Here is a 25,845-nt window from a genome sequence, read left to right on the forward strand (position 1 = left end):
CCTCGCTTACCCTCCCGTCACACACACTAAAAAGTTTCATGAAGCCCATACTTAATTAATGTTCAGTACTTTGGGTCTACCACCTGACCCAGAGTAGGCACTAAATAGTTGCTGAGTGAATGAATAACACCCCTCTGTACTTACGGATGTGGGTGTGTGTGCATCTGTAGGAGGGGTACAGACATGTCTCAGCAGGAGTGTAGCTGTTCTTATCAGGTCTAATTCTCTCCACCAGACTTTGGTGTAATTCGAATGCTTCCACTTCCTTGTAGGAGACAAAAATTATAATTGAGACCCAGTAATTCCCTCGTTGGGGTGGTAATACCCTGAACCAAGGATATAAGCAAAAGAGGACTAGGATAGGAGTCTTGCTTATTTCTGCTTATTTATTTAAAACACGTGGCTTTTACTAAGTTTACCAGGCACAATTCTAAGCTGTTCATAAATACTAGTTCAGTGGGTACAAATATTAATTTAGAGTTGTTGGTACAGGTTTAATAATGTGCTTATCTTCGCTCTCCGGAAAAAAAAAAATGCAATTCGCTTCTGCCCCTTTAGGCTGCTCCCCCCAACCCGCCTAGACCAGTTAGTTCCGTAGGCTCTGACTCAAGCTCCGCTTCCGACTTTCACAGGCTCCACCCCGCGTTAATCAAAGCCCAAACCCGGCAGGCCTAAGGCCCGAGTGCTAAGCAACGGCACTGGCGGCGGGAAGTTTGAACGTTCGGACACCGCCCCATATGCGAATAGACCAATCAGCGTCCAGCCGTCTTAGCAACAGCGATCCTCTCCTCCCTCCAGTGCTGTCGAAGTCTTAAGCAGGATCCGGATCTCTCCGGCCAATAGCGGCTTAGAGGGGCGGGGCGTGTGCGCGCGCACCCCGCCCCCACTCAGGTGTGCCTCTCTTGCGGGAGCGCGGCTCTTAGTGACGCGGTTTCGCGCACGTAGCTACCCAGGTGACTGAAAACGCGGGAAAGTGCCGCGAGTGTCCGCAACTGGGGTAGGAAGTCGAGAAGTTCAGGGCTGCGATAGTGGGGGCATGGTTGGCAGAGGCGGGGAGAGGAGACGTGCAGACTCGGCCCTCAGGGCCCTCCAGCCAAAGTACAAGCTCCTGGTGACCGGAATGTGGGTGGGGCACGTGGGGTTTTGCAGTCTGGACTTTGGTGATATACCTAAGAAGTCGCCTGTCAAAATGCCTGCAGATGTTAAAAACAAAACGTTACCGCAGCTCTCCCCGGCCCTTGCAGCCCTGCGCCTCAGCCCTCTCCCAGTTCGGGTGGATTTGCGTGTCTACGCACCCCCTATCCCAGCCTCCTGGCGGTGAAATCCCGCTCCTGAACCGTCTTCTTTTTCTGCGCCCCCAGAGCGTCCAAGGCCATGTTCTCCGTAGGAACGATCCCAGGCGGGACGCCGCAGAGCCCGGAGCCGGGGGCAGCTTCGGCCAGCTTTCCCAGCCTGGCCCCAGTGTCGGGCCGTGGGGAGGCTGAGGAGGAGGAGGACAACGAGCAAGAGCCGGCGGAGGTCTCTGGGGCGGCGATAGCTGATGTCTGGTGGAGCAGGCGCTTGGATCCTGAGAGCAGGGAGCTGGTTGGAACTTCGGGATGTTAGAATCAGTGGGCTTGGAATAGCTGGCAGGTCACTTGCCTCTGCTCTGTTTGACACTGACTGAATGGGGACGATGATACTTATCTCAGGGATTTGATAAAATGATTAAAATTAAGTAGGACATGGCATAACCCTACACTTACCAGCAGTTTCCTTTCCTGTCGGTTTCCTTTCTTCTTCCTGGGATAGATCTATCTGTGTGCGCTGTGGACTTCAGGATACTTGGGCATCGCCTACTATGACACTAGTGACTCTACCATCCACTTCATGCCAGATGCCCCAGACCATGAGAGTCTCAAGCTTCTCCAGAGAGGTGGGAGCAGAACCATGGATTCCTCTACTCTGAGACTGGAAGTGTATTTCACTCTTCTATCCTAACCTGTCTCAATTTATTTTATTGACTCCCAGAATTTCCCCCTGTTGTTTATAGGAATTCATTTCATTATTCAACACTTATTGTTTATAATGTATCAGGTGCTGGGCAAATCAGTCATGTCCGTCCTGCAGGGCTTTGGAGTCTAGTGACAATCTCCAGGTCACTCTTCCCTCCTGCCACCCTGCCAGTCTTCTCATTCCTCAATCTCATGCCTGACTCCTACCTATGCTCCCAATGTGCAGAGCACCTCTTACTTTTAGAGGGAGGAAATGAGGGTGCGTTTGTTTGTTTGTTTTGGAGGGAGTAGAAGGAAATAGCAAGGGGAGGCCTATGGATACCCCCTTAGAGGATCCTTTTACTCATTTGGTCTCCATTCTTCTTCCAAGTGTTGGATGAAATCAATCCCCGGTCTGTTGTTACGAGTGCCAAACAGGATGAGAATATGACTCGGTTTCTAGGAAAGCTTGGTAAGGACTGGGTAAGGGGAAAAGCAAAAATGGGAAAGGAGTGAACTGTGGAATATTCCAGGAGACTAAAGGGTCTTGAAGGAGCAACAGCCAGGAGGCCAGAATTGGGTGAGAGGGAAGGTGGGACAGAGGCAGAGGACTGAGATGTTCAGACTCATGGCCCTTTCTCTGCTTCCCCCACAGCCTCCCAGGAACACAGAGAGCCTAAGAGACCTGAAATTGTATTTTTGCCAAGTGTGGATTTTGGTACTTCCTTTCCTTTGCCCAATTCCTCATCCCATTTTTCCTACCCCTTTCTCCTTACTCTACTTGAGCTCCATCAGAAGTCTCTCCTCAGCCTTATCTTATCCTAACCCTTTGTGTTCTCCAGGTCCCATAAGCAGTCTCCTCAAGATCTGTCCTGCTCCTTACCCTTTAATAACCTGAAACCTTGTGAAGTTTCCACATAGGCGTGTCTAGGGATGAGGGCCTTCCCAGAGAAGAGGAAGTGGTGGCACTTTGTGGATAGCTTTGATTGTTGGGATTTTTACCTTTAAGCCAAAGCCATTTGTCCCTTAAAAAAAAAAAAAAATAGACAAAACCTTCCCAGGTTTGTAAAAAGTTTTACAAAACCTTCCCAGGTTTGTAAAAAAGATAAGGAATGTTCTATTCTACTTAGATATTAAGACATTAGTGTTATTCATTCCTCTATTAATATGATCCTTTGACCCCAAATCCCAAATTCCAAATAGATACCTTAGGAATAGATATTCTGAATCACTTGTCTTTCTCAGGTTGTGCTCTCAACCAAAGATCTTTATATTCTAGGTAAAATAAAGAGATAATTAGACTAAGTCTGAAAATTTGGTACATTATTATTAGTATCATCATCATCATCATCATTTTATTTTGAGAGAGTGTGTGACCAAGGGAGGGGCAGAGAAGGAGAGAGAGAATCCCAAGCAGGCTCCACGCTGACAGCACAGATGCAGGGCTCAAACTCGAGCTCTGAACCATGAGATCATGATTTGAGCTGAAACCAAGAGTCAGAAGCTTAACCAACTGAGCCACCCAGTCGCCCCTGAAGATTTGATTCTTGTTTCAGCTTTCCATTAACTGCCTGTGTAACTTGGCAAGTCACATCCTCTCTCTTGCTTCTATCATTTCATTCTTAAAATGGGGTGAAAATTGGGCTACAAGACCTTTCCCTTCCCTCTCATGCTTCCCCCAAAATAGGTCTGGAGATAAGCAAACAGCGCCTTCTTGCTGGAAACTACTCCTTCATCCCAGACTCCATGACTACCACTGAGAAAATCCTCTTCCTCTCCTCTATTATTCCCTTTGACTGCCTCCTCACGGTAGGAAGGGTCCTGGGAGATGAGGGCTGGTTGGAGAAAGGGACCAATACCCATTCCTAGGGTTGAGTCCTGGGAGGTACTAGTCCAATCCTGGAAAATAATAGTTTTCTCTGGTGTTGTCCAGCCTCCAGGACATTGGGATTTACCTCAACTCCATTACTGATTTCCTCCCAGGTTCGAGCACTTGGAGGGCTGCTCAAGTTCCTGGGTCGAAGAAGAATTGGGGTTGAACTGGAAGATTATAATGTCAGCGTCCCCATCCTGGGCTTTAAGAAATTTGTGTTGTAGGTGATTTACCCTAACCTCAAGCAAAGTAAGGTGGGATTGGGAGGTCTTAACAGCAAGACAAGGTGGGGGTGGGGGGGGGGGAGGAGTGGGCAGTGACCCATCAGGTAAAGTGCTCTAGGACACATAGGAGCACCTGAAGGAGGTGTGGAGCTCCGGGGAGATGACTGAGACAGTATTCCAGGAGGGGGATCTAGGGGGTGGAACCTAAGAATGAACTCACACCGCTCCTACCCCAGCCACCTTTCTTTCTTCTTGTTTTCTGTCCTCAGGACCCATCTGGTGAGCATAGATCAAGACACTTACAGGTAAGGAGATGGAGGCAGGCTGCGTCTCTGGGGAGAGAGAAGGATTAAGTTTAATACTCTAATAATCCCAGTGAGGCTCCAGTTTCTTTAATCCAGGGGTTATTAAGGTCTCTCTCCTTGAAGAAAAGGGAAGAGAGGGAGAAAAGCCCAAAGGTGTCACCCTCCTTTTCTAAAGAGAAAAACTGATACAGAAGTGAGGGACAGACCTTACAACCAAATTTGATCTCAGGAGGATGTTCCCAATCTCCCTTCCATCTTCTCAATTCCCTTTAAAAAATCCAAGTTACCTTGGGGCTCCTGGGTGGCTCAGTCGGTTAAGTGTCCGACTCTTGGTTTCAGCTCAGGTCATGATCTCATGGTTCAGGGTTCAAGCCCCGTGTCAGGCTCCATGCTGACAGTGCAGAGCCTGCCTGGGATTCTTTCTCTCTCCCCCCACCCCCCTCTGCCTCTCCCCTGCTCTCTCTCTCAAAAATAAACTTAAAAAAAATTTTTTTTAAATCCAAGTTACCGCAAGCTCCTTCACTTCTCCCTTACAGTGTTCTGCAGATATTTAAGAGTGAGTCTCACCCTTCAGTGTACAAAGTGGCCAGTGGACTGAAGGAGGGGCTCAGCCTGTTTGGTAGGTATGCCCCTTCCCTCATCCCACACTACAAAATGCTGCCAGAAAAGCAGCTGCCTCCCAACATGTGTCCCAGTCCCTCTTCCCTCCCACTTCACTCCTGTTGCCAGATGTCTCTTCCACTCCAGTCCAGCTTTCTTATGCTCCTTGTACCCTCCCTGAGCTTGGGCACCCCCCATCCATAGTTGTCCAGTGTCATTTGCATATCATCTCTTACTTTACCAATTCCATGTTCCTTCCTTGGGTTTCTATGGATGTTTCTGCTGGTTGTGCACCTGTTTAGGGACTTTGGGAGTCCCTATGTTTAGAGGAGAGTTATATAACTGCATAACTGTCCATAACTTATGCATAACTTATTTGCATTGAGTCTTTGTCAGCTATCTCTGGCTTTAGGGTGTAGTGGGGACATCTCCCCAAGTAGCCGCATGGTTTTACTGTGCATACCTCAGTGGATTGTGTCTAATGTTTACATATATGTGTTGGCCTCTTTGTGAATCCAACCACAGCTGCTCTGTGTATTTTTCTGGCCAACTGTTCCTGTGAGTGGCTATCCCTCCCTAAGCCCTTGGACGGTAATCCTGGCTCAGACTTGTGGCCAGTCGCTGGCTTTAGCTGCCTTTGTGTTCTGTATCTGCAGAATGCCCCCAGGCCAGCCTGTCCAAACTCTGTCCTAACCGAACCTCTGGCCCGGATGCCTCAGTTTAGACACACCCACACATTCCTTTTTCTGCCCCTGCCTTGTAACAAGCTCACTGCCTGCCCCTGCTCCCCACAGGAATCCTCAATAGATGCCACTGTAAGTGGGGACAGAAGCTGCTCAGGTAAGTCTCACACATGTGCTGCAGGTTAATGTATTCATTCTACAGACTCACACAAACCACCCCATCTCATAGTGCTGAGAACTGCCATTTCCCAAATGCTGGCTAAACGCATTTAATCCTCACACCAATCCCGTGTGGTAGCTAGTATCCTCATTTTATGTTGTCAGCACAGATATACGTATGCCCATTGATGGTACAGACTGGCACACATGCAAGCAGCAGAAACAATCACAAAATACTAATGCACACATGGTAATATCTTTTTTTATTGAAGTGTAGTTGATTGCAATATTATATTAGTTTCAGGTATACAATATAGTGATTCAGTGTTTATATACGTTTCGAAGTGATCACCATGATAACTCTAGCTACCATCTGTCACCATGCAAAGTTAACACAGTATTATTAACTATATTCCTTATGCTATACATTGTGTCTTTTTTTTAATAACTGGAAGTTTCGACCTCATATGATACTATCTTTACTTTTTTTAAGATTTTTAAATTTTATTTTAAGTACAATCAACTCCCCAACGTGGCGCTCAGACTCATGACCCCAGGATCAAGAGTCACATGCCAGGCCCCACATGGTACTATCTTTAATTATAAAAATCACACTTCACATTTGAGCTATTGTCTGTTGACTTTCAAAATTGTGTCTCTATTTCTGAGCTGTATATGTGGAATGCTCACCGCACGTCATCACCAGTTGCAATTTCTATAGGCAGTTCAAGCTCAGAGCATCTAAACTGATGCCCACTGGACCTGTTCGTCTTCCTGCATCCTTTTTTATCTGCATAATGGCATCGCTGGCAGTACTGCTTCTCAACCTTGGATTGATGCTTCTCCTTCACCCTTCGTATTCAATTATTCACTAAGACCTATTGATTGTACCCTGAAATGTCTTTCTCGGACATCTCTCTCCCTCTTTCCACTGCTCTAACTCTGGCTGTAATCATTTCTAACCTTGGGCATTGTATTCACCTTCAGATTGGTCTCTGTGCTTTGAATCTCTTCTTTTTCCAATCTGTCCTTCGTTCGAAAATACTTGTCATTCCACAACAGAGATCTGAGCATGTCACTCCACTTTTTTTTTTTTTTAAACCTTAAGTAAAAACAAAATAACATAAGCCTCAGACTTCCCCATTCTCCGTGGGTTGGAGATTAGCATATTTAGCAGTATGATGTTCAGGACCCCTCCCATTCACCCCAATTTAAACTTCCATGATTATCTTCCAGAGCCCTTCCTAAATCCATCCTTACTGGATCTGCCCTATAGTCCAGACATTTGGGCCACTTTCCATCATGGAAATACACCATGCCCATGTTTATGCAGTTCCCTCTGGAAAGTTTTTCCCTTGTTCTTCACCTGTCAGAATCTTACATCTTCTTCAAGGTACAAGCCAACTATCACCTTCGTGGTGAAACTTTCACAGGCACCCATAAGGAGACTGACACACACCTTCCTGTTTGCTCACACGTTGCCTGTTTGTTTTCTAGTTGTACTGTCACATCAGGTTGGAGTTAGCGGTCGGTGAATCTGCTTGTTCTCATAGCTGTGAGCTCCATACAACGGTCATTCCTGTTACCTCAGTGCCTGGCACATGGCCTTGTATGTAGTAGCACCGAGTGAGTAGGTACACAAATGCAAACACATTGGTCACGTCATCTGTACAAACTCAGAGCTGAAACCTTTGCTAGCCTACAGGTGCACAATCCTTTACCCACCTCACCTGCCCTGCACTGTGTGTCTTTTAGAGGTTAATTTAGATAATCTGAGGTCATCTCCAGGTAATTGGGGTGCCTTCATTACCCACGCATTCTACAGGTGCAGATCTCTAATCTCAACCAGGGATGAGAGAGAAGGAATTCTCAGGGGAGAAGAGATCAGAGTTAAAGGGGAGGGGAGGAATGCAGATCCCCCCAGGTAGGATCCAGCAGGGCATGGAATCACAACCTGAATCATGAACTAAGGACCCAGTTGGCCTCCAACTGGACAGGGCACCAGGAAGGTGACTGAATGTCACAGTATGCTCTAAAGAGCACTGTGCTCACAGTCTGGAGACCTGAGTTTGAGACCCAGCTCTAGATTTTGGACAAGCTGCTTGTCTAAGGGCTTCATTTCCTCAGCTGTAGAATTAGGAGGTTTAGCTTGACTAAGATTTCTCCTGGCACTAGCAGTACGTGAGTCAGAAAAACCTAAGTATTTTTTTTAATGCTTATTTATGAGAGAGAGAGCGAGAGAGAGAGAGCACTAGTGTGAGCACAAGTGGAGGAGGGGCAGAGAATCCAAAGTGGGTTCTGTGCTGACAGCAGAGAGTCCCATTCAGGGCTCAAACTTGCAAGCCGCAACATCATGACCTGAACCAAAGTCGGATGCTTAACTGACTGAGCCACCCAGGCGCCCTGAAAAACCTAGGTATTTTACAAGAAAGTCTGCTTGTACTCTCCAAGGTGGGGAAGGGTATTCACAGACTGACCTACACAGCTGCTGGTGGAGCTCTCTGTGGCTAAGGAGCAGAGGTGCCTAAAACCTACCCTCGAATCCAACCTAATTCTCCATTTTACTCTAACCTGGGGTGTTCTAACCCAGGGTAACTGGCCATAGACTATATAGTGTGAGATACATATCCTCCGGCCATAGTGTCTCCATAGGTTGGTTCTTTATATGAAGTAGCATGCCTGGGGTGCTTGGGTGGCTCAGTCTGTTGACTTTGGCTCAGGTCATCATCTCACAGTTTGGGGATTTGAACCCTGCATCGGGCTTTGCGCTGAGAGCTCAGAGCCTTCTTTGGATCCTCTGTCTCCCTCCCTCTCTGCCCCTCCCCCCCAAAATAAATAAACATTAAAAAAATAAATAAAGTAAAATAACATGCCTAATGGCTTGCTCTGATACAGAAAAGAATTCATGGGCTCACAGGTCCTTGCAGAGTCTCACACTCTTCATAGCCATAGAGAAGATAGGGGCACCCAGAATTAGACAAACACAGAAGAAACATTTATTACTGTATACTAATTTATTAGGAAATATCTCAGGCACACAAAATGTGGAAGTAATAATAATACAAACGTCTATGTTTGCACGAACAAATTTAAGAATAAGGCAATGTTTTTGAAGGGGCGCCTGGCTGGATCAGTTGGTAGAGCATATGACTCTTTTTTTAAAACATTTTTTTTTAATGTTTTTGACAGAGAGAGACAGAGCATGAGCAGGGGAGGGGCAGAGAGAGAGGGAGACACAGAAGCCAAAGCAAGCTCCAGGCTCTGAGCTGTCAGCACAGAGCCCGACGCAGGGCTTGAACTCACAGACTGCGAGATCATGACCTGAGCTGAAGTCGGACGCTCAACCGAGTGAGACACCCATGCACCCCAAGCATATGACTCTTGATCTTGGGGTCATGAGCTTGAGTCCCAGAGTGGGTATAGAACTTACTTAAAAAAAAAAAAAAAAAAAAAGACAATGTCATTGAAGCCTTTTCAGTATCCTTCCCAATCCTTCTCTGCAGAGATGACCATTATCATGAATTGAGGATTATCATTCCACATGGAATGGTTATATACTTTTACAGAACAACAAGAAAAGATGAACGTGTGTGCAGTTACACCCAGAGACACTTTCACAGCTAAATGCAGATAAACTCACGCTGACTCACCGTCTCCTACTCAGCTGCAGAGAGAACTAGAGTGTTGGCACACAAATACCTCAATACGCTACACTCCCTCTAAATATTGACAAGCTCCATTACATATCCACATGGAATGACACATGGTTACATCCATCAAAACCATGATAAACAGAGTCGTGCTCACATGCAGAGATTTTTAGTAGATCTGTGTGAACACGCCTGCATAGATAGGACACTGTACTTGTCAGTACAGATACTGATTACCACAATCCCCAGGGACCTCCAGACACACATTTTCACAAGCTGGTATCAAGACAATAACGAGAACAGATGTAATTTCTGTCCCCACCCCCTGTGTCATGTCTTGCTTCCAGGCTATGGTTCACACGTCCGACTCACGACCTGGGAGAGCTAAATTCTCGGTTGGATGTCATTCAGTTTTTCCTACTACCCCAGAATCTGGACATGGCTCAAATGCTGCATCGGTTGCTGGGTCATATCAAGAATGTGCCTGTGAGCCAGGGGTGGGGGCCGGGAGGTGGGGAAGGAGTTTGAGGGTCAATATTGGACATGCGGCTTTTTGAGGAGCATTAGAGTGGGAGAGGGAAAACAATGGCTGTTCCTTTGACTGTAGCTGATTTTGAAACGCATGAAGCTGTCCCACACCAAGGTCAGCGACTGGCAAGTTCTGTACAAGGTAAGATCTTCCTTCTTGAATCCCAGAAATCCAAGTTAAGTCCCTCAGCATGTGATCCAGACCTTCTGTACTCTGGTCACCCTCTCCAACTTTATCCTGACACTTTTTTTTAAATTTATTTATTTTGAGAGAGAGCACACGAGTGAGAGAGCAAGCATGAGCCGGGGGGTGGGGGGGCAGAAAAAGAGGGGGAGAGAGAGAGAGAATCTTTTTTTTTTTTTTTAACATTTATTTATTTTTGAGACACAGAGAGAGAGACAGAGCATGAACCAGGGAGGGTCAGAGAGAGGGAGACACAGAACCTGAAACAGGCTCCAGGCTCTGAGTTGTCAGCACAGAGCCCGACGCGGGGCTTGAACTCATAGACCGTGAGATCATGACCTGAGCTGAAGTCGGATGCTTAACCGACAGAGCCACCCAGGCACCCCGAGAGAGAGAGAATCTTAAGCAGGCTCCATGCTCAGCTCAGAGCACGACTCGGGGCTCGATCCCCCTGACCCTGGGATCATGACTTGAGCTGAAATCAAGAGTTGGATGCTCGACTGAGCCACCCAGGCACCCTATCCCAACACTTAAAAAAACCAAGAAAAAAACTTTGTATTGTAGAAGTTGTGAAAAAAAAAAAATTTAGAGTAATATAATGAGCCTCCATGTACCCGCCATGCAGCTTTGACACTTGGACTCATGCCAATCTTGTTTCATGTATATCTTCTCCTTGCTTTCCCCTTCCTGGATTATTTTGAAGCAAATTCCAGCCATCATATAATTTCACCCATAAATATGTTAATATGATTTCTAAAAGAAAATTTCTCTTTTTTTTAAATGCTTATTTATTTTGGGGGCACCTGAGTGGTTCAGTCGGTTAAGCGTCTGACTTCAGCTCAGGTCATGATCTTGCGGTTCGCAGATTCAAGCCTCGCATCAGGCTCTGTGCTGACAGCTCAGAGCCTGGAGCCTGCTTTGGATTCTTTGTCTCCCTCTCTCTCTCTGCCCCTCCTTCACTCACACTCTGTCTCTGTCTCTCTCATAAATAAACATTAAAAAAAATTTTTTTAATGCTTATTTATTTTTGAGAGAAAGAGTATGAGCATGAGAGGGGCAGAGAGAGAGGGAGACAGAGTATCAGAAGTGGCTCTGCACTGATAGCAGCTAGCCCAATGTGGGGCTTGAACTCATGAACCATGAGATCATGCCCTGAGCTGAAGTCAGATGCTCAACTGACTGAGCCACCCAGGTGCCCCAAAAATTACTTTAAAAATTTTTTTTAGTGTTTATTTATTATTGAGAGACAGAGATAGAGCATGAACATGAGAGGGGCCGAGAGAGAGGTGCCCCTCAAAACTACTTTTAAAAAGGAATAATGGGGGTGCTTGGGTGGCTCAGTCAGTTAAGCATTAGACTCTTGGTTTCTGCTCAAGTATGATCTCACCATTTGTGGGATTGAGCCATGCTTTGGAGCCTGCTTGGGATTCTCTCTCTCCCTTTCTTTCTGTCCCTCTCCCCCACTTATGTGGGTGCTCTCTCTCTCACAATAAATATAAATAAAAACTTAAAAAAACATAAAAAGGAATAACAATATCATTATCTTACTAACAGCATAATTCTTGAATATTACAAATTGTCTGATGTTCACATTTCTTTTTAAAAGCAGGTTTTTAAAAATTTTTTGTAATGTTTTACTTTTGACAGAGAGAGAGAGAGAGAGCAAGCGCAAGTGGGGGAGGGGCAGAAAGAGGGAGACACAGAATCTAAAGCAGGCTCCAGGCTGTCAGCACAGAGCCTGACACGGGGCTCCAACTCATGAACCATAAGATCATGACCTGAGCCAAAGTTGGAAGCTTAACTGACTGAGCCACCCAGGTGCCCTGCATTTTTTTTTTTTAATGTTTATTTATTTATTTTGAGAGAGAGAGAGAGAGAGAGAGAGAATCCCAAGCAGGCTCCATGCTGTCAGCATAGAGCCTCAACTGGGGCTTGAACTCATGAACCATGGGATCATGACTTGAGCCAAAATCAAAAGTCAGATGGGGCGCCTGGGTGGCTCAGTCGGTTAAGCGTACAACTTTGGCTCAGGTCATGATCTCGTGGTACATGAGTTCGAACCCTACGTGGGGCTCTATGCTGACAGCTCAGAACCTGGAGCCTGCTTCAGATTCTGTGTCTTCCTCTCTCTGCTATTTCCCTGCTCTTGCTCTGTATCTCAAAAAAAAAAGAGTAGGATGCCCAACTGACTTGAGCCACGCAGGCCCTCCTGATGTTCACATTTCTAATCCTCTCATAAATGTCATGATTTTTAAAACATTACATTTTGTTTAATCAGGATGCAAATATGTTCAACATATGGCAATGGTTTGATGTCTCTTGAAGTCTCCTTTGTGGGTTCCTTTTGCCTTTCATAGTTCTCCCTCCATCTCTATCTCAATCTTTATCTCTCTTTTTCCCCTTGCAAATTATTTGTTGAAGAAGTTATATTGTTTGTCCGAAAGAATTTCCCTTAGCCTGGATTTTGCTGAATGTAATCAGTAGGTGTTTTTGACATGTTTTACGCTCTTCTAGAATTTCTGTAAGTAAATAGTTGAACCTAGAAGATCGATCAAATCCAAGTTAGATTTTTTTCAATACTGTTTTATAAGTGGAGGAATATAATGTCTCATATGTCTGTCTCTCCTTTTGTGATGTTAGCAGCTTTTGATGTTTAATACCTAAGTCCATTATTTCCTTATAGATTGCAAAGTAGTATTATTCTGTCATCCTTTCTTCATTTATTAGCCAGAACATTTCTGTAAAGAGAAACCCTCTCATCTGCTTTTTGGTTTCCCAGTGATATATTTCATATCATAGAAATTGCTTGATTTCCCTCCCCCTGCTTTTATTTATCAGCTATCAGCATATAGGAAATTGGTTCCCTAACATCCTCCAAGGTAGCCAGTGTGTTTTTTGTTGTTGTGTATCATCATGAACTCAGATTTATGCGTGTGTTTCAGTCCTCTGCAATTTTAGTCTTTCTACATGTTCAGATTATTCCATCTTTGGCCAATGGGAGCCTCTTCATGTTGGCTTCTGAGTCCTTTAAACATGACCCCAGTAGACTTTCCCACTTGGCAGCTTCCCTCCTGCTCTCTGATTTGATGGGATCTAACAAAAATATCATTCACATTTCCTGGTTTTATTTTATTTTATTTTATTTTAATTTTATTTTTTTTATGTTATTATTTTTTATGTCATCTCTGCACCCAAAGTGGGACTTGAATTTTGACTCCAAGATCAAGAGTCACATGCTCTTCTGACTGAGCCAGCCAGGTGCCCCTACATCTCATATCTCCTGGTTCTGACCCAGGATGAGACATTTCTCCAAGGAGCCCTTGTTCCTTTTAGTGAAAAATTGTATCACAGGCTGTCTCAGTCTGAATGCTGAAACATGCCCCAGCATGTTTTACTTATTGTTTTTAAGACTTTTCTGTGGACATATATAGGAACTTTTAAAAAGTAAAATACATGCATGATAAAATTGGTACTGATACCACCAATTTAAATTCAGAAGCACAGCATCCTTACCTTATATATTCCTTTACTTATCTTCTTCAGTATTTCTTCTTCATACTGAAAATTCTGGTTCTCAATAACACTAGCAATGAGAAGATTAGAATATCATTCATTTGCCTTTTCCTACATTACATCCACAACGATCTTAGTATAACACTTCTAGCACTACTATCAATGATATTATTGAAAATAATTTAAGATTTTTTGGGAGGAGGAGGGAAGTTCTTTTTGTCCCTACTAAGGATATACAGTCAAATTACTGTTTTAGTCACTTGGAATAGTTCCTCTCTGTGTAGTTATGTCACTATCTGGACATACATTTATGTTCATTTGTTTCATTCTATTTTTGATTTTTAAGAATTTTTAAAATTTCATTTATTTTTATAATTACATAAAATATTTATGTAATTCCAAACTATTATGTAGTCAACTAATTCTAGTTTCTATCCACCCCCCCCCCCCACCTATAGATAACATTTTCTTTTTAAAGTTTTTAAGATTTATCCTTCTGTTGCTTTGTTTTAAATTCTTTTTTTTTTAGGGGCGCCTGGGTGGCGCAGTCGGTTAAGCGTCCGACTTCAGCCAGGTCACGATCTCGCGGTCAGTGAGTTCGAGCCCCGCGTCAGGCTCTGGGCTGATGGCTCGGAGCCTGGAGCCTGTTTCCGATTCTGTCTCCCTCTCTCTCTGCCCCTCCCCCGTTCATGCTCTGTCTCTCTCTGTCCCAAAAATAAATAAAACACGTTGGAAAAAAAAATTTTTTTTAAATAAATTCTTTTTTTTTTAATAATTAAGATGTAAAGAAAAGTTGCAAAAATTGTACATGGTGTTCTCACATATCCTTCATCCAGTTTCCCTTAATGTTAACATATTACCAAAAAACAATGTTGACATAACCATAGTACAGTTATGTCAGAAATCTTTTATGAGTTATAATTCAGTGTTGTATTTTTATTTTACTCAAATTTTTCTAGTTTAGTTCCTTAAGAGTTCTTTTCAGATTGACTTTTAATATACCCATTTATTTATTTTTTAATAGTTTTTTAAAGTGTATTTTTATTTGAGAGAGAGCTAGAGAGCAAGCAGGGGGGGAACAGAGAGAGGGAGACAGAATCCCAAGCAGGCTCTGTGCTGCCAGCACCCAGCACAGATCTTGATGTGGAGCTTGAACTCATGAGCACGAGATCATGACCTGAGCTGAAGTCAAGAGTCCGACATTTAACCAACTGAGGCACCCAGGCGCATACCCCCCACCCCTTTTTAAATAGTTTTTTAAAGTGTATTTTTAATATGCCCATTTAGCTTTTAGATTGGCTTTTCAGATTCAGGTAGGCTTTTGATATGCTCTTCTGACATGGCCCCCAGTCCATTTTTGAGCACTTCCTAACTTTTTACCACTACAAGATGCTCCAGAGTCATCTTATATTTTCCTTGCCTAAGCCCTAGAATCAACCATTTCTCCAAGGAGTCCTGGTTACATTCTTTGGAGAATAGTATTAGAAACCAAGATCTGGACACTAGATGTGGTTATTGCTACTGGGGTATCTGTCACTTCTTTTCACCACAGACAGAGCTAAAGAAATTAATGTAGTATGCTAACCCATGCATATACATCTGTATTCCTGAATCGATCTATCTATATAAGAATCCATGAGTTCATACTCATACCTCTGATACCACAGAGTTCACTCTGTACCACAGTCAATACCACAGAGTTCACTCCAGACTTCCTCCTTTCCTCATTTGTAACTTCTTTCTCTGCCAGTGAGAAACCTGCTTCTTATTATCTTCAGCAGGTTTCTTTTAACATGAACAGATATGTGGAACTATTTGTATCTTCCATTCCCACTACTGAACATTCATCAGCCAGGCCAGGCTATGCATTCAGGGGCTCTGCACATTGTGTTCTCAACGTAGCAGGGTGGTTAAAAGCCAGACACCTGGGTTCAAATCCCAGCTCTTTTATTTACTCTGTGAGACTTTGAGCAAATTATGTTATTTCTTTGTGCTTCCAGTTGCTCCTCTGTGAAATGGAGATAATTCCTATCTCCAAAGATTATTTTGAGGATGAATGAAATTAACATATGTGAAGAGTTTAGAACATTGCCTGTCACCTAGTAAGCATTCAATAAGTGTTGGCTCTTACTCCTACCTCTATTCATTTACTCATGCTCTTGCTTTCAAACAGAATACTCACCTTCCTTTTGAATAGCCTTATTCACAACCAAGTTCGTTTCCTTTTCTCTGTAAAGATAGCCCATATTAGTCTTTTTTTTTTAAATTTTTTTAAATGTTTATTTTTGACAGACAGAGCATGAGCGGGGAAGGGGCAGAGAGAGAGGGAGACACAGAATCAGAAGCAGGCTCCAGGCTCTGAGCTGTCAGCACAGAGCCCAACGTGGGGCTCGAACTCACAGACCGCGAGATCATAACCTGAGCCGAAGTCAGATGCTCAACCGACTGAGCCACCCAGGCACCCTAGTCCATATTAGTCTTATTCTCTGAACTTATTTCATAATTTTAATCAGTTCCATAACTTGGTCAATCTGTTTTGTGGGTAGTCATTATTTTTGCTGCTTGTTTATTTCCATCATGGGTAGAGTATAAACCCTTTGATTTATTTACTTCATATATCTTCTACCACCAAGTAAGGCTCAGTAGATGCCCTATGGATTTGGTCTGTCCGCTCAGTCTAACCTTGGCAGCCACCTCAGGGCCCTGAGCTTCACCCTGGGTAATTAACTGTCAGTGACTCTCACCCTTTCTCTCTTCTTGCTGTCTTTCCCCAGTGCTATCTTGCTCCTTCTGCTCATTTACTGTTCTGCCTTCCATATCTCTACTTCTCTTTCTCCTTCCTCAGTGTAAAATCCTTTCCTCTTAGGGGCACCTGGGTGGATCAGTTGGTTGATCATCCAGCTTTGGCTCAAGTCATGATCTTGTGGTTCATGGGTTCGAGCCCTGTGTCAGGCTTTGTGCTGACAGCTCAGAGCCTTCTTTGGATTCTCTTCCTGTCTCTCTGCCCCTCCCCTGTTGTGTGCGTGCACATGTGCGCTCTCTCTCCCTCTCTCTCTCAAAAATAAGTAAACACTAAAAATAAATAAAAAGTTTAAAAGATCCTTTCCTCTACTGAAGCACCTACCACTTTATTTTTACTTATTTATTTATTTACTATTATTTTTTTAATGTTTATTTATTTTTGAGAGAGAAAGAGACAGAGTATGAGCCAGGGAGGGTCAGAGAGAGAGGGAGACACAGAATCTGAAGCAGGCTCCAGGCTCTGAGCTGCCAGCACAGAGCCCGAGGCGGGGCTCAAACTCACGAACTGTGAGATCATGACCTGAGCTGAAGTCAGAGGCCCAACTAACGGAGCCACCCAGGTGTCCCTATTTATTTATTTTTTAAGTTTATTTATTTTTCTTGAGAGTGAGAGAGAGCACGAGCAGGGGAGGGGCAGAGAGAGGGAGAGAGAGAATCCCAAGCAGGCTCCACCCTGTCGGTGCAGAACCCAAGAGGGCTCGAACCCAAGAACTGTGAGATCATGACCTGAACCCAAACCAAGAATCGGACACTAAAACAACTGAGCCACCCAGGTGCCCCTATTTTTAAATCTTCTGGGTGTATTTCTGTCTTCCTCGTTTGACCAAGAGCTCATCTGGGACAGGGCCCATTTTAGTTCTTTGTAGTCTCACTATTTAGTGTAGTGCCTGACACAGAATTTTACAGATGCCATTTTCCTCACTTACTGTTTCTTTTTTGCCTTTGAGATCTTCTGTCTTTTATATTGTGTTTCCCCCTGCTGCTCTCTGTTCTTCTCAGTCCATCCCTGTCCCCTCACCTCAGCCCATCTTCTGTCCATTTCTGCTACAGACTGTGTATAGTGCCCTGGGCCTGAGGGATGCCTGCCGCTCCCTGCCCCAGTCCATCCAGCTCTTTCAGGACATTGCCCAAGAGTTCTCTGATGATCTGCACCACATTGCCAGCCTCATTGGGAAAGTGGTGAGTGGAAGACAAAGGCAGAACCTCTGGGGACCTAGGGAAGAGAGGTGGGATTGGAGGACACAGAAGGACTGTGCTCTGGGGAATGTGCTATGGAAGATGAGAGACATCAAAGTCAGTTGGATGACCAAAGAATGAGATGGTGAGAGGAAGTGTCAGAATGTCAGAGACCTGCTTGGAGGGTTAGGGTTAAAGCAGAAACTGCAGGGAGGATTGGGACCCGAGTAGAGGTGAGGAGCAGGATTGGGAGATGGTTCTGGGTGATGAGCAACTGGACTTTTTATCTCCTCAGGTGGATTTTGAGGGCAGTCTTGCTGAAAATCGTTTCACAGTCCTCCCCAACATAGATCCTGAAATTGATGAGAGTGAGTGTTGGGTGTGCAGTGGGGCCTATGGGCCCCAAATACGAGCCTGCCCAGTGATGGGGTACCATCATCAGTAGGTGGCCACTACAACTGGGGCTAACTAACCATGGCAAACAGGGCAGGAACCTTACTTTCGATACTCATATGTCTTCCACCCTCCTAGAAAAACGAAGGCTGATGGGACTTCCCAGTTTCCTCACTGAGGTTGCCCGAAAGGAGCTAGAGAATCTGGACTCCCGTATTCCTTCATGCAGTGTCATCTACATCCCTCTGGTGAGGGCAGGAGGACGGGTGTAGCCTCCAGGGGTCTTTTATGGGAGATATTAGGTTTATGAAGGACACACTGCTGGATAAGAAAACCCCTGGGGAAGTGTGAAGAATATGAACACGGTGGTGGTTTTAGGCCCTTGAGAGAAGCACTGGAGAATACTGGGATCTCTGGCATCCTCTGGGGAGATGAGGTGCCCAGTACTTTACTCCCTGTTTTAACTCCTCTGCACTCTCCCCAGATTGGCTTTCTTCTTTGTATTCCCCGCCTGCCTTTCATGGTAGAGGCTAGTGACTTTGAGATTGAAGGACTGGACTTCATGGTAAGGCCCTTGACTTCTATGGGGGGGGGGGAGGGTGATGAGGGAAATGAGTCAGCAGCTGAGGGAGGGCCTTCCCCCATTAGCACTGCCCAATATGGGATGTCTCTTCTACAGTTTTACTTTGATCTTTACCAGCTCTGAAATAAAAGAGAAAGAAGTCAGGTGAGAAAGAGATAAAAGACCTGTACCCTGAAAACTACAAAATGATGAAAGAAATTGAAGATGACATAAAGAAATGGAAAGACATTCCATGCTCTGGAAGTGGAAGAACAATTGTTGTTAAAATGTTGATACTACAGTTTACAGATTTAATGCCATCCCTATCAATATACTAACAGTATTTTTCACCGAACTAGAACAAACAATCCTAAAATTTGTATGGAACATCAAAGACCCTGAATAGCCAAAGCAATCTTGAAAAACAAAAAACTGGAGGTATCACAATTCCAGACTTCTAGTTTTATTACAAAGCTGTAGTAATCAAAACAATATAGCACTAGCACAAAAATACACACATAGATCAATAGGACAGAATAGAAAGCCCAGAATATGCAATAGAGAGGGGCACCTGGGTGGCTCAGTCAGTCAGTCTGACTCTTGGTCTCATCTCAGGTCTTAATCTCAAGGTCGTGAATCAAGCCTTGCATTGGGCTCCATGCCAGGCATGAAGCCTACTTAATAAACTCAAAATGGATTAAGGACCTATATGTGATACAGGAAACCATAAAAATCCTAGAAAGAGAGCACAGGCAGTAATTTATCTGACATTGGTTGTAGCAACATCTTTCTAGATACCTCTCCTGAGGCAAGGGAAACAAAAGTGAAAATAAACTATTGGAGCTACATCAAAATAAGAACCTTCTGCATAGCAAAGGAAACAACCAAAAAAACTAAAAGGCAACTGTGGAATGGGAGAAGATATTTGCAAATGACATATATGATAAAGGGTTAGTATTCAAAATATGTAAAGAACTTATAGGGGCGTTTGGCATGCGACTCTTGATTTCACGGTTGTAAGTTTGAGCTCCATGTTGAGTGTAGAGATTACTTTAAAAAATTTTTTAAATATTTATTTTTGAGAGGGCGGGGAGGAGCAGGGAGAGAGAGGGAGACACAGAATCTGAAGCAGGCTCCAGGCTCCGAGCTGTCAGCCCAGAGCCCAACGCGGGGCTCAGACTCACCAATGGTGAGATCGCCATCTGAGCTGAAGTCAAACCCTTGCCCGACCAAGCCACCCAGGGGCCCCAAGATTACTTAAATAAATAAAATTAAAAAAAAAAGAACTTATATTACTCAATAAAAAGAAAAAACAAATAATCCAATTAAAAAATGGGCAGAAGACATGAACAGACATTTCTCCAAAGAAGACATCTAGATGGCCAACAGACACATGAAAAGATGCTGAACATCACTCACTGTCAGGGAAATACAAATCAAAACCACAATGAGATATCACCTCACACCTAAAGCCACACTTTAGTCAGAATAGCTAAAATCAAAAACTCAGGAAACAACAAGTGTTGGCAAGGATGTAGAGAAAAAGGAACCTTCCTGCACTGTTGGTGGGGACAAAAACTGGTGCCATCACTGTGTAAAACAGTATGGAAGTTCCAAAGAAAATTAAAAATAGAATTACCCTATGATCCAGGAATCACACTGCTGACTACCCAAAGAATACAAAAACACTAATTCAAAGGGATACATGCTCCCCTATGTTTATAGCAGCATTATCTACAATAGCCAAACTATGCAAGCAGCCCAAGTGTCCACTGATAGGTGAATGAATAAAGAAGATGTGGTACACACAATGGAATATTACTCAGCCATAAAAAAAGAATGCGATCTTACCATTTGCAATGGCATGGAAGGATCTACAGAGTATTATGCTAAGTAAGATAAGTCAGAGAAAGATAAATTCCATATCATTTCACTCATATGTGGAATTTAAGAAGCAAAAATGAACAAAGAAAAAAGACAAAACCAAAAAACAGACTCCTGACTATAGAGAACAAACTGATGGTTACCAGAGGGCAAGTGGGTGGGGGGATGGGTGAAACAGGTGAAGTGGATTAAGAGTACATTTATCTTGGGGCACCTGGGTGTCTCAGGCGGTTAAGCATCCAACTTTGGCTCAGGTCATGATCTCAGGGTTCGTGAGTTTGAGCCGCACATTGGGCTCTGTGCTGACAGCTCAGAGCCTGGAGCCTGCTTCAGATTCTATGTCTCCCTCTCTCTGTGCCCCTTCCCCACTCACACTCTCTCTCTCTCAAAAATAAACGTTAAAAATAAAAAGAGTACACTTAATAATCACTGAACAGGGGCGCCTGGGTGGCGCAGTCGGTTAAGCGTCCGACTTCAGCCAGGTCACGATCTCGCGGTCCGTGAGTTCGAGCCCCGCGTCAGGCTCTGGGCTGATGGCTCGGAGCCTGGAGCCTGTTTCCGATTCTGTGTCTTCCTCTCTCTCTGCCCCTCCCCCGTTCATGCTCTGTCTCTCTCTGTCCCAAAAATAAATAAAAAATGTTGAAAAAAAAAATAATAATCACTGAACAGTATACATAGAAGTATTGAATCACTATATGTACACCTGAAACTAACATAACACCGTATGTTAATTATACTAGAATTAAAAATATATATATCAGAAATTATCAAGGAGAGGCATACCTAAACTAGTGTTTAAGAATGAATATTTGGGTGATAAACTTACAAAGAAAATAAAGAATTGATTCCCAGAAAGGTCAGAATAGAGGTTACTTTTGAGGAGCTGGAGAAGGTTGTGATAGGATGGCTTTCTGGGGTAGCTGGCAAAATTTTAATTTCTTAACTCAATTTGTAACCTACATGGTTAGTCACAAGGGTATTTGCCTCATAATAATTCTTCTACACATTTGTTTAATTCAGTTTTTTTTTCTTTCAATGTTTATTTTTGAGACAGACTGTGAGCGGGGGAGGGGCAGAGAGAGAGGGAGACACAGAATCCGAAGCAGGCTCCAGGCTCGGAGCTGTCAGCACAGAGCCTGACGTGGGGCTCGAACTCAGGAACCATGAAATTACAACCTCAGTGGAAGTCAGATGCTTAACCGAGCCACCCAGGCGCCCTGTTTTATTTTAAAATATAAAGTTAACGGGGCGCCTGGGTGGCTCAGTCAGTTAAACGTCTGACTTCGGCTCAGGTCATGATCTCACGGTCTGTGGGTTCGAGCTCCGCATCGGGCTCTGTGCTGACAGCTCAGAACCTGGAGCCTGCTTCTGATTCTGTGTCTCCCTCTCTCTCTGCCCCTCCCCTGCTCATGCTCTGTCTCTCTCTGTTGCAAAAATAAATAAAAACATTAAAAAAAATTTTTTAAATAAATAAAATATAAAGTTAAAAAAAAAGTTGGGGTGGGGCTGGAGGTGGGTGATGTTAGAGAAGATGGAGACCAAGAATGCAAGGCCCACAGCTTTGAACCCTTGCACCCAGTTTCTGTCAGAGGAGAAGCTGCACTATCGTAGTGCTCGAACCAAGGAGCTGGATGCATTGCTGGGGGACCTGCACTGTGATATCCGGGGTGAGGAGAAGCAAAAGGCTGGAGGGGAGCGGGCAGCTTGGAGGATATTCTAACAGGCTCCTTTCTTCCTGCTCTCTCACTCTGACTTTGTACCTTTTCCTCTCAATGTCTTGGGGTGTCTCAGACTCTTTCTCTGCAAGCCTATTTCCAGGTCTTTCTGCTGGCTTCTTTGTCTCTTCTTCATTTTCTCCTGGAGGTAATGTCCAGCCCCCTTCCTCCCCTACCTCTAGATCAGGAGACCCTGTTGATGTACCAGCTGCAGTGTCAGGTGCTGGCACGGGCAGCTGTCTTGACCCGTGTGTTGGACCTTGCCTCCCGCCTGGACGTCCTGCTGGCTCTTGCCAGTGCTGCCCGGGACTACGGCTACTCAAGGCCCCGTTACTCCCCCCAACTCCTTGGGGTCCGAATCCTGAATGGCAGGTGAGAGCAGAAGGGGCTGGAGGCATAGACACAAGGGGCCCAAAGGCCCCATCTCTGCTGCCTTCATTTATCTGGATTCACAGGCCATGTGCGAGGTAACTCTCTACCCACTGCAGACATCCTCTGATGGAACTCTGTGCCCGAACCTTCGTGCCCAACTCTGCAGAGTGTGGCGGGGACAAAGGGAGGATCAAAGTCATCACCGGACCCAACTCCTCAGGGAAGAGCATATACCTCAAACAGGTGAGGAGAGCGGCACATGGGTAGCTCAGTCAGGTGAGCACCCAACTTCAGCTCAGGTCATGATCTGACAGTTCATGTGTTCAAGCCCCACATCGGGCTCGCTGCTGTCAGCACAGAGCCTGCTTTAGATCCTCTGTCCCCCTCTGTCTGCTCCTCCCCCACTTCTACTCTCCCCCAAATAAAACATTTAAAAAAAAACAAGTGAGGAGAATCCCTGCACACTGGGCCTCTGGCATCTTTTTCATTGTCTCCATCTCCCACCTGCCTGCAAACATGGGTCCCTACAGCTCTTCCCCTGTGTTCTGACTCGATCTGTCATCAAAAGTCTGTAGTGCACACTCCCTGCTCCTCTACCTCACATGTTCCCATTCTGTACTTGAGGGAGAGCCATGCTCTAACAGATCTTTCTGTGCCCTGAAATCCTCTCCCCCATCTCTGAATAGATCCATGCCATTCCCAGGTGTGCCTCTGCCCCCTCCCCCCTTCCTTTTTTGTGATTCTAAAGAAAGCTGAAGGGGCTCTACATTTCTATTAAACTGTGTCCATCCCTCTTTGGTCTATAATTCACCCCTCAGCCTTGACTCACCTTTACCCCAGCCCACACCATCAGGCCCCAGGCCCTGTCTCCTCCGTTTCTAGGTAGGCTTGATCACATTCATGGCCCTGGTGGGCAGCTTTGTGCCAGCAGAGGAAGCCGAAATTGGGGCAGTGGATGCCATCTTCACCCGGATTCATAGCTGCGAATCCATCTCCTTGGGCCTCTCCACCTTCATGATCGACCTTAACCAGGTCAAAGGGAGCAAAGGGGGGTGGGATTGTGGGAGGGTATTAGTAAGGAAGGAACTCTACTCTTGAAAAATAATCAGGGGCACCTGAGTGGCTCAGTTGGGTGGGCGTCTGACTCTTGATTTCAGCTCAGGTCATGATCCCAGGGTTGTGGGATCAAGCCACGTGTGGGCTCCATGCTGAGCACGGAACCTGCTTAAGATTCTCTTCTCTCTCTCTCTCTCTCTCCCCCTCTCTCTTCCTCTGCCCCTTCACACACACCCCCCCCCCATGCTTTCTCTCTAAATGAAAAAAAAATCTAAAAAGAAAAATGATCAGAACAAGAAAAATCTTCATTCTGCAGCATGCCTTCTGTATTAGGGGCAGGAAGCACCAAATTCAGAGACTGGGAGAATCAATACCATGAACTTTTACTGAACCTTTGATTTGCATGAGACACTGTTGGCAATGAAAGGATGAATGAAATGTGTGTCTTACCACTGAAGAACCTGCAGTCCAGTAGGGTGGACACATATATAAGCAGCTTTATTCACAGGCAGACTGTGGTCAGTGCATTACAGGCTTGAATGCCAATGAAATCCTCCCTTGTCCGCCTGGTACCCAGCAGGTGGCGAAAGCAGTGAACAATGCCACCAAGCAGTCTCTGGTCCTCATTGATGAATTTGGAAAGGGAACCAACACGGTGAGGAGACAAAAGGATGAGAAACTGAGGAGGGGAAGCCGGGGGAAGACAAAGGAGCACGAGGGTGACGCTGTGCCTCGGGAAAGGAACAGGGGTGCATGGGGCCAGAAAGAAACAGAAAAGTGCAAAGACGGGGCAGGCCAGGGCAGGTGGAGAAGTGTACACAGGGCACCTCTGGTTCAGTACCCTCACCCCTGCCCTCTGCGCAGGTGGATGGGCTTGCGCTTCTAGCTGCTGTGCTACGACACTGGCTGGCACTTGGACCCATGTGCCCTCACATCTTTGTGGCCACCAACTTTCTGAGCCTTGTTCAGCTACAGCTGCTGCCACAGGGGCCCCTTGTGCAGTATTTGGTAAGGAAACCCATCTAGCCCTCTAGGGATCCATAGGATGAGCAGTTACCAGAACTGAGTGAGGACAGGCTCTTCAGGTATGACAGGGGCTCCCTGAGCACAGGAACCATGTCCCTTCCCATTTCTCACTCCCCACAGGGGTTGGCCAAGGGTTTCAGGGCAGGAAGCAGAGAGATTGATGACACACTGTCCCCTTGTATCTCTTTTAAGACCATGGAGACCTGTGAGGATGGGGACGACCTAGTCTTCTTCTATCAGGTTTGTGAAGGTATTGCCAATGCCAGCCATGCGTCCTACACAGCTGCCCAGGCTGGGCTTCCCGGCAATCTCATTGCCCGTGGCAAGGAGGTGAGATCCAAACGTCAAGTACCTCCATCAGGGCTCCCTTCCGTTAGCCTGGCTTTCTGGGTCCATGGGATTTCTGACCCTTAGTTCCAGTTCTCTTACCCAACTCCCCCTCCTCCATCCCCCACCTCCACGTCCCACCTCCACCCCCACCCCCGCCCTCCTTCTGGTTCCTAGGTCTCAGACTTGATCCGCAGTGGGAAACCCATCAAGCCTGTCAAGGAGTTGCTAAAGGAGAAGCAAATGGAAAAGTGAGTGTGTGGCCCAGTGTCCCGGCTCTCTCTAGCATGTCTGCAGCTCTTCTCCCCCTTTCAGGGACTCAGCCTCTTTGTCCTTCAGAGACCCACGATTTATCCTGAAATCCCTAAATTTTCCTGGGCTTCCTGTGCCACAGCCTCTCTCCTCTGCCTGGGGACTCAGTTATCTCTTCTCCCATAAATCCCATTTTTCTCTCTCCCATTAGTTGCCAGACGTTGGTAGATAAATTTCTGAAACTGGATTTGGAAGATCCCAACTTGGACCTGGACATTTTCATGAGTCAGGAAGTGCTGCCGGCTGCCACTGGCATCCTTTGAGAGTCCTTCCTTGGCTTTCCTCCACTTCCCAAGACCCCAGCGAGCTGCCATGCCCTGTCTCTTTCCTGGTCTCCCTCAGGCCCAAAATTCTCAATTTTCCTGGAAATTCTGTTTCACGTTAGGAATAAAGTTTATTTCAGACCAAGGTATTGTTTCTTTAGAGCAGCCATCACAAAACAATAGGAAAGACATGAAGCCCAAGCAGAAGTCCACAGAGGGGTCTGCCCTGCCTCATTAAGAACACAGTGACACTGGGGCACCTGGC

General features: G+C 45.3%; 1 protein-coding gene across 7 annotated transcripts; it reads left to right on the forward strand.

Moving 5' to 3' along the window:
* The first annotated feature begins 670 nt into the window (after window positions 1-670).
* Window positions 671-25,725, forward strand: MSH5 (mutS homolog 5). 7 transcript variants are annotated; one of them, XM_058733365.1, is made up of 25 exons: window positions 672-953; window positions 1,362-1,518; window positions 1,792-1,915; window positions 2,365-2,445; window positions 2,629-2,691; window positions 3,661-3,782; window positions 3,957-4,066; window positions 4,340-4,375; window positions 4,912-4,994; window positions 5,770-5,815; window positions 9,815-9,953; window positions 10,075-10,137; window positions 17,545-17,673; window positions 17,966-18,038; window positions 18,202-18,311; window positions 18,548-18,628; window positions 22,089-22,176; window positions 22,407-22,596; window positions 22,713-22,839; window positions 23,479-23,628; window positions 24,233-24,307; window positions 24,517-24,660; window positions 24,799-25,008; window positions 25,183-25,256; window positions 25,469-25,725. In XM_058733365.1, exons 2-25 carry the CDS (start codon window positions 1,375-1,377, stop codon window positions 25,578-25,580), a joined length of 2,574 nt encoding a protein of 857 aa, XP_058589348.1. In that variant the 5' UTR covers window positions 672-953; window positions 1,362-1,374; the 3' UTR covers window positions 25,581-25,725. The 7 variants fall into 7 exon arrangements, with proteins under 7 accessions (XP_058589353.1, XP_058589348.1, XP_058589350.1 ...); XM_058733368.1 differs by having other exon boundaries at window positions 673-953; window positions 24,871-25,008; XM_058733367.1 differs by lacking the exon at window positions 10,075-10,137.
* Window positions 25,726-25,845: the final 120 nt, after the last annotated feature.

This window comes from Neofelis nebulosa, chromosome 6 (assembly GCF_028018385.1).
Source record: "Neofelis nebulosa isolate mNeoNeb1 chromosome 6, mNeoNeb1.pri, whole genome shotgun sequence".
In the NCBI taxonomy this organism is placed as follows: domain Eukaryota; kingdom Metazoa; phylum Chordata; class Mammalia; order Carnivora; family Felidae; genus Neofelis; species Neofelis nebulosa.

Excerpts from the sequence above, each read along its gene's own strand:
- MSH5 (XM_058733365.1), top strand. The coding sequence starts at position 1,375 with ATGTTCTCCGTAGGAACGATCCCAGGCGGGACGCCGCAGAGCCCGGAG. Across the intron at positions 1,519-1,791 it reads ACGAGCAAGAGCCGGCGGAG|ATCTATCTGTGTGCGCTGTG; the intron begins GTCTCTGGGGCG and ends TTCCTGGGATAG. Across the intron at positions 3,783-3,956 it reads CCTTTGACTGCCTCCTCACG|GTTCGAGCACTTGGAGGGCT; the intron begins GTAGGAAGGGTC and ends ATTTCCTCCCAG.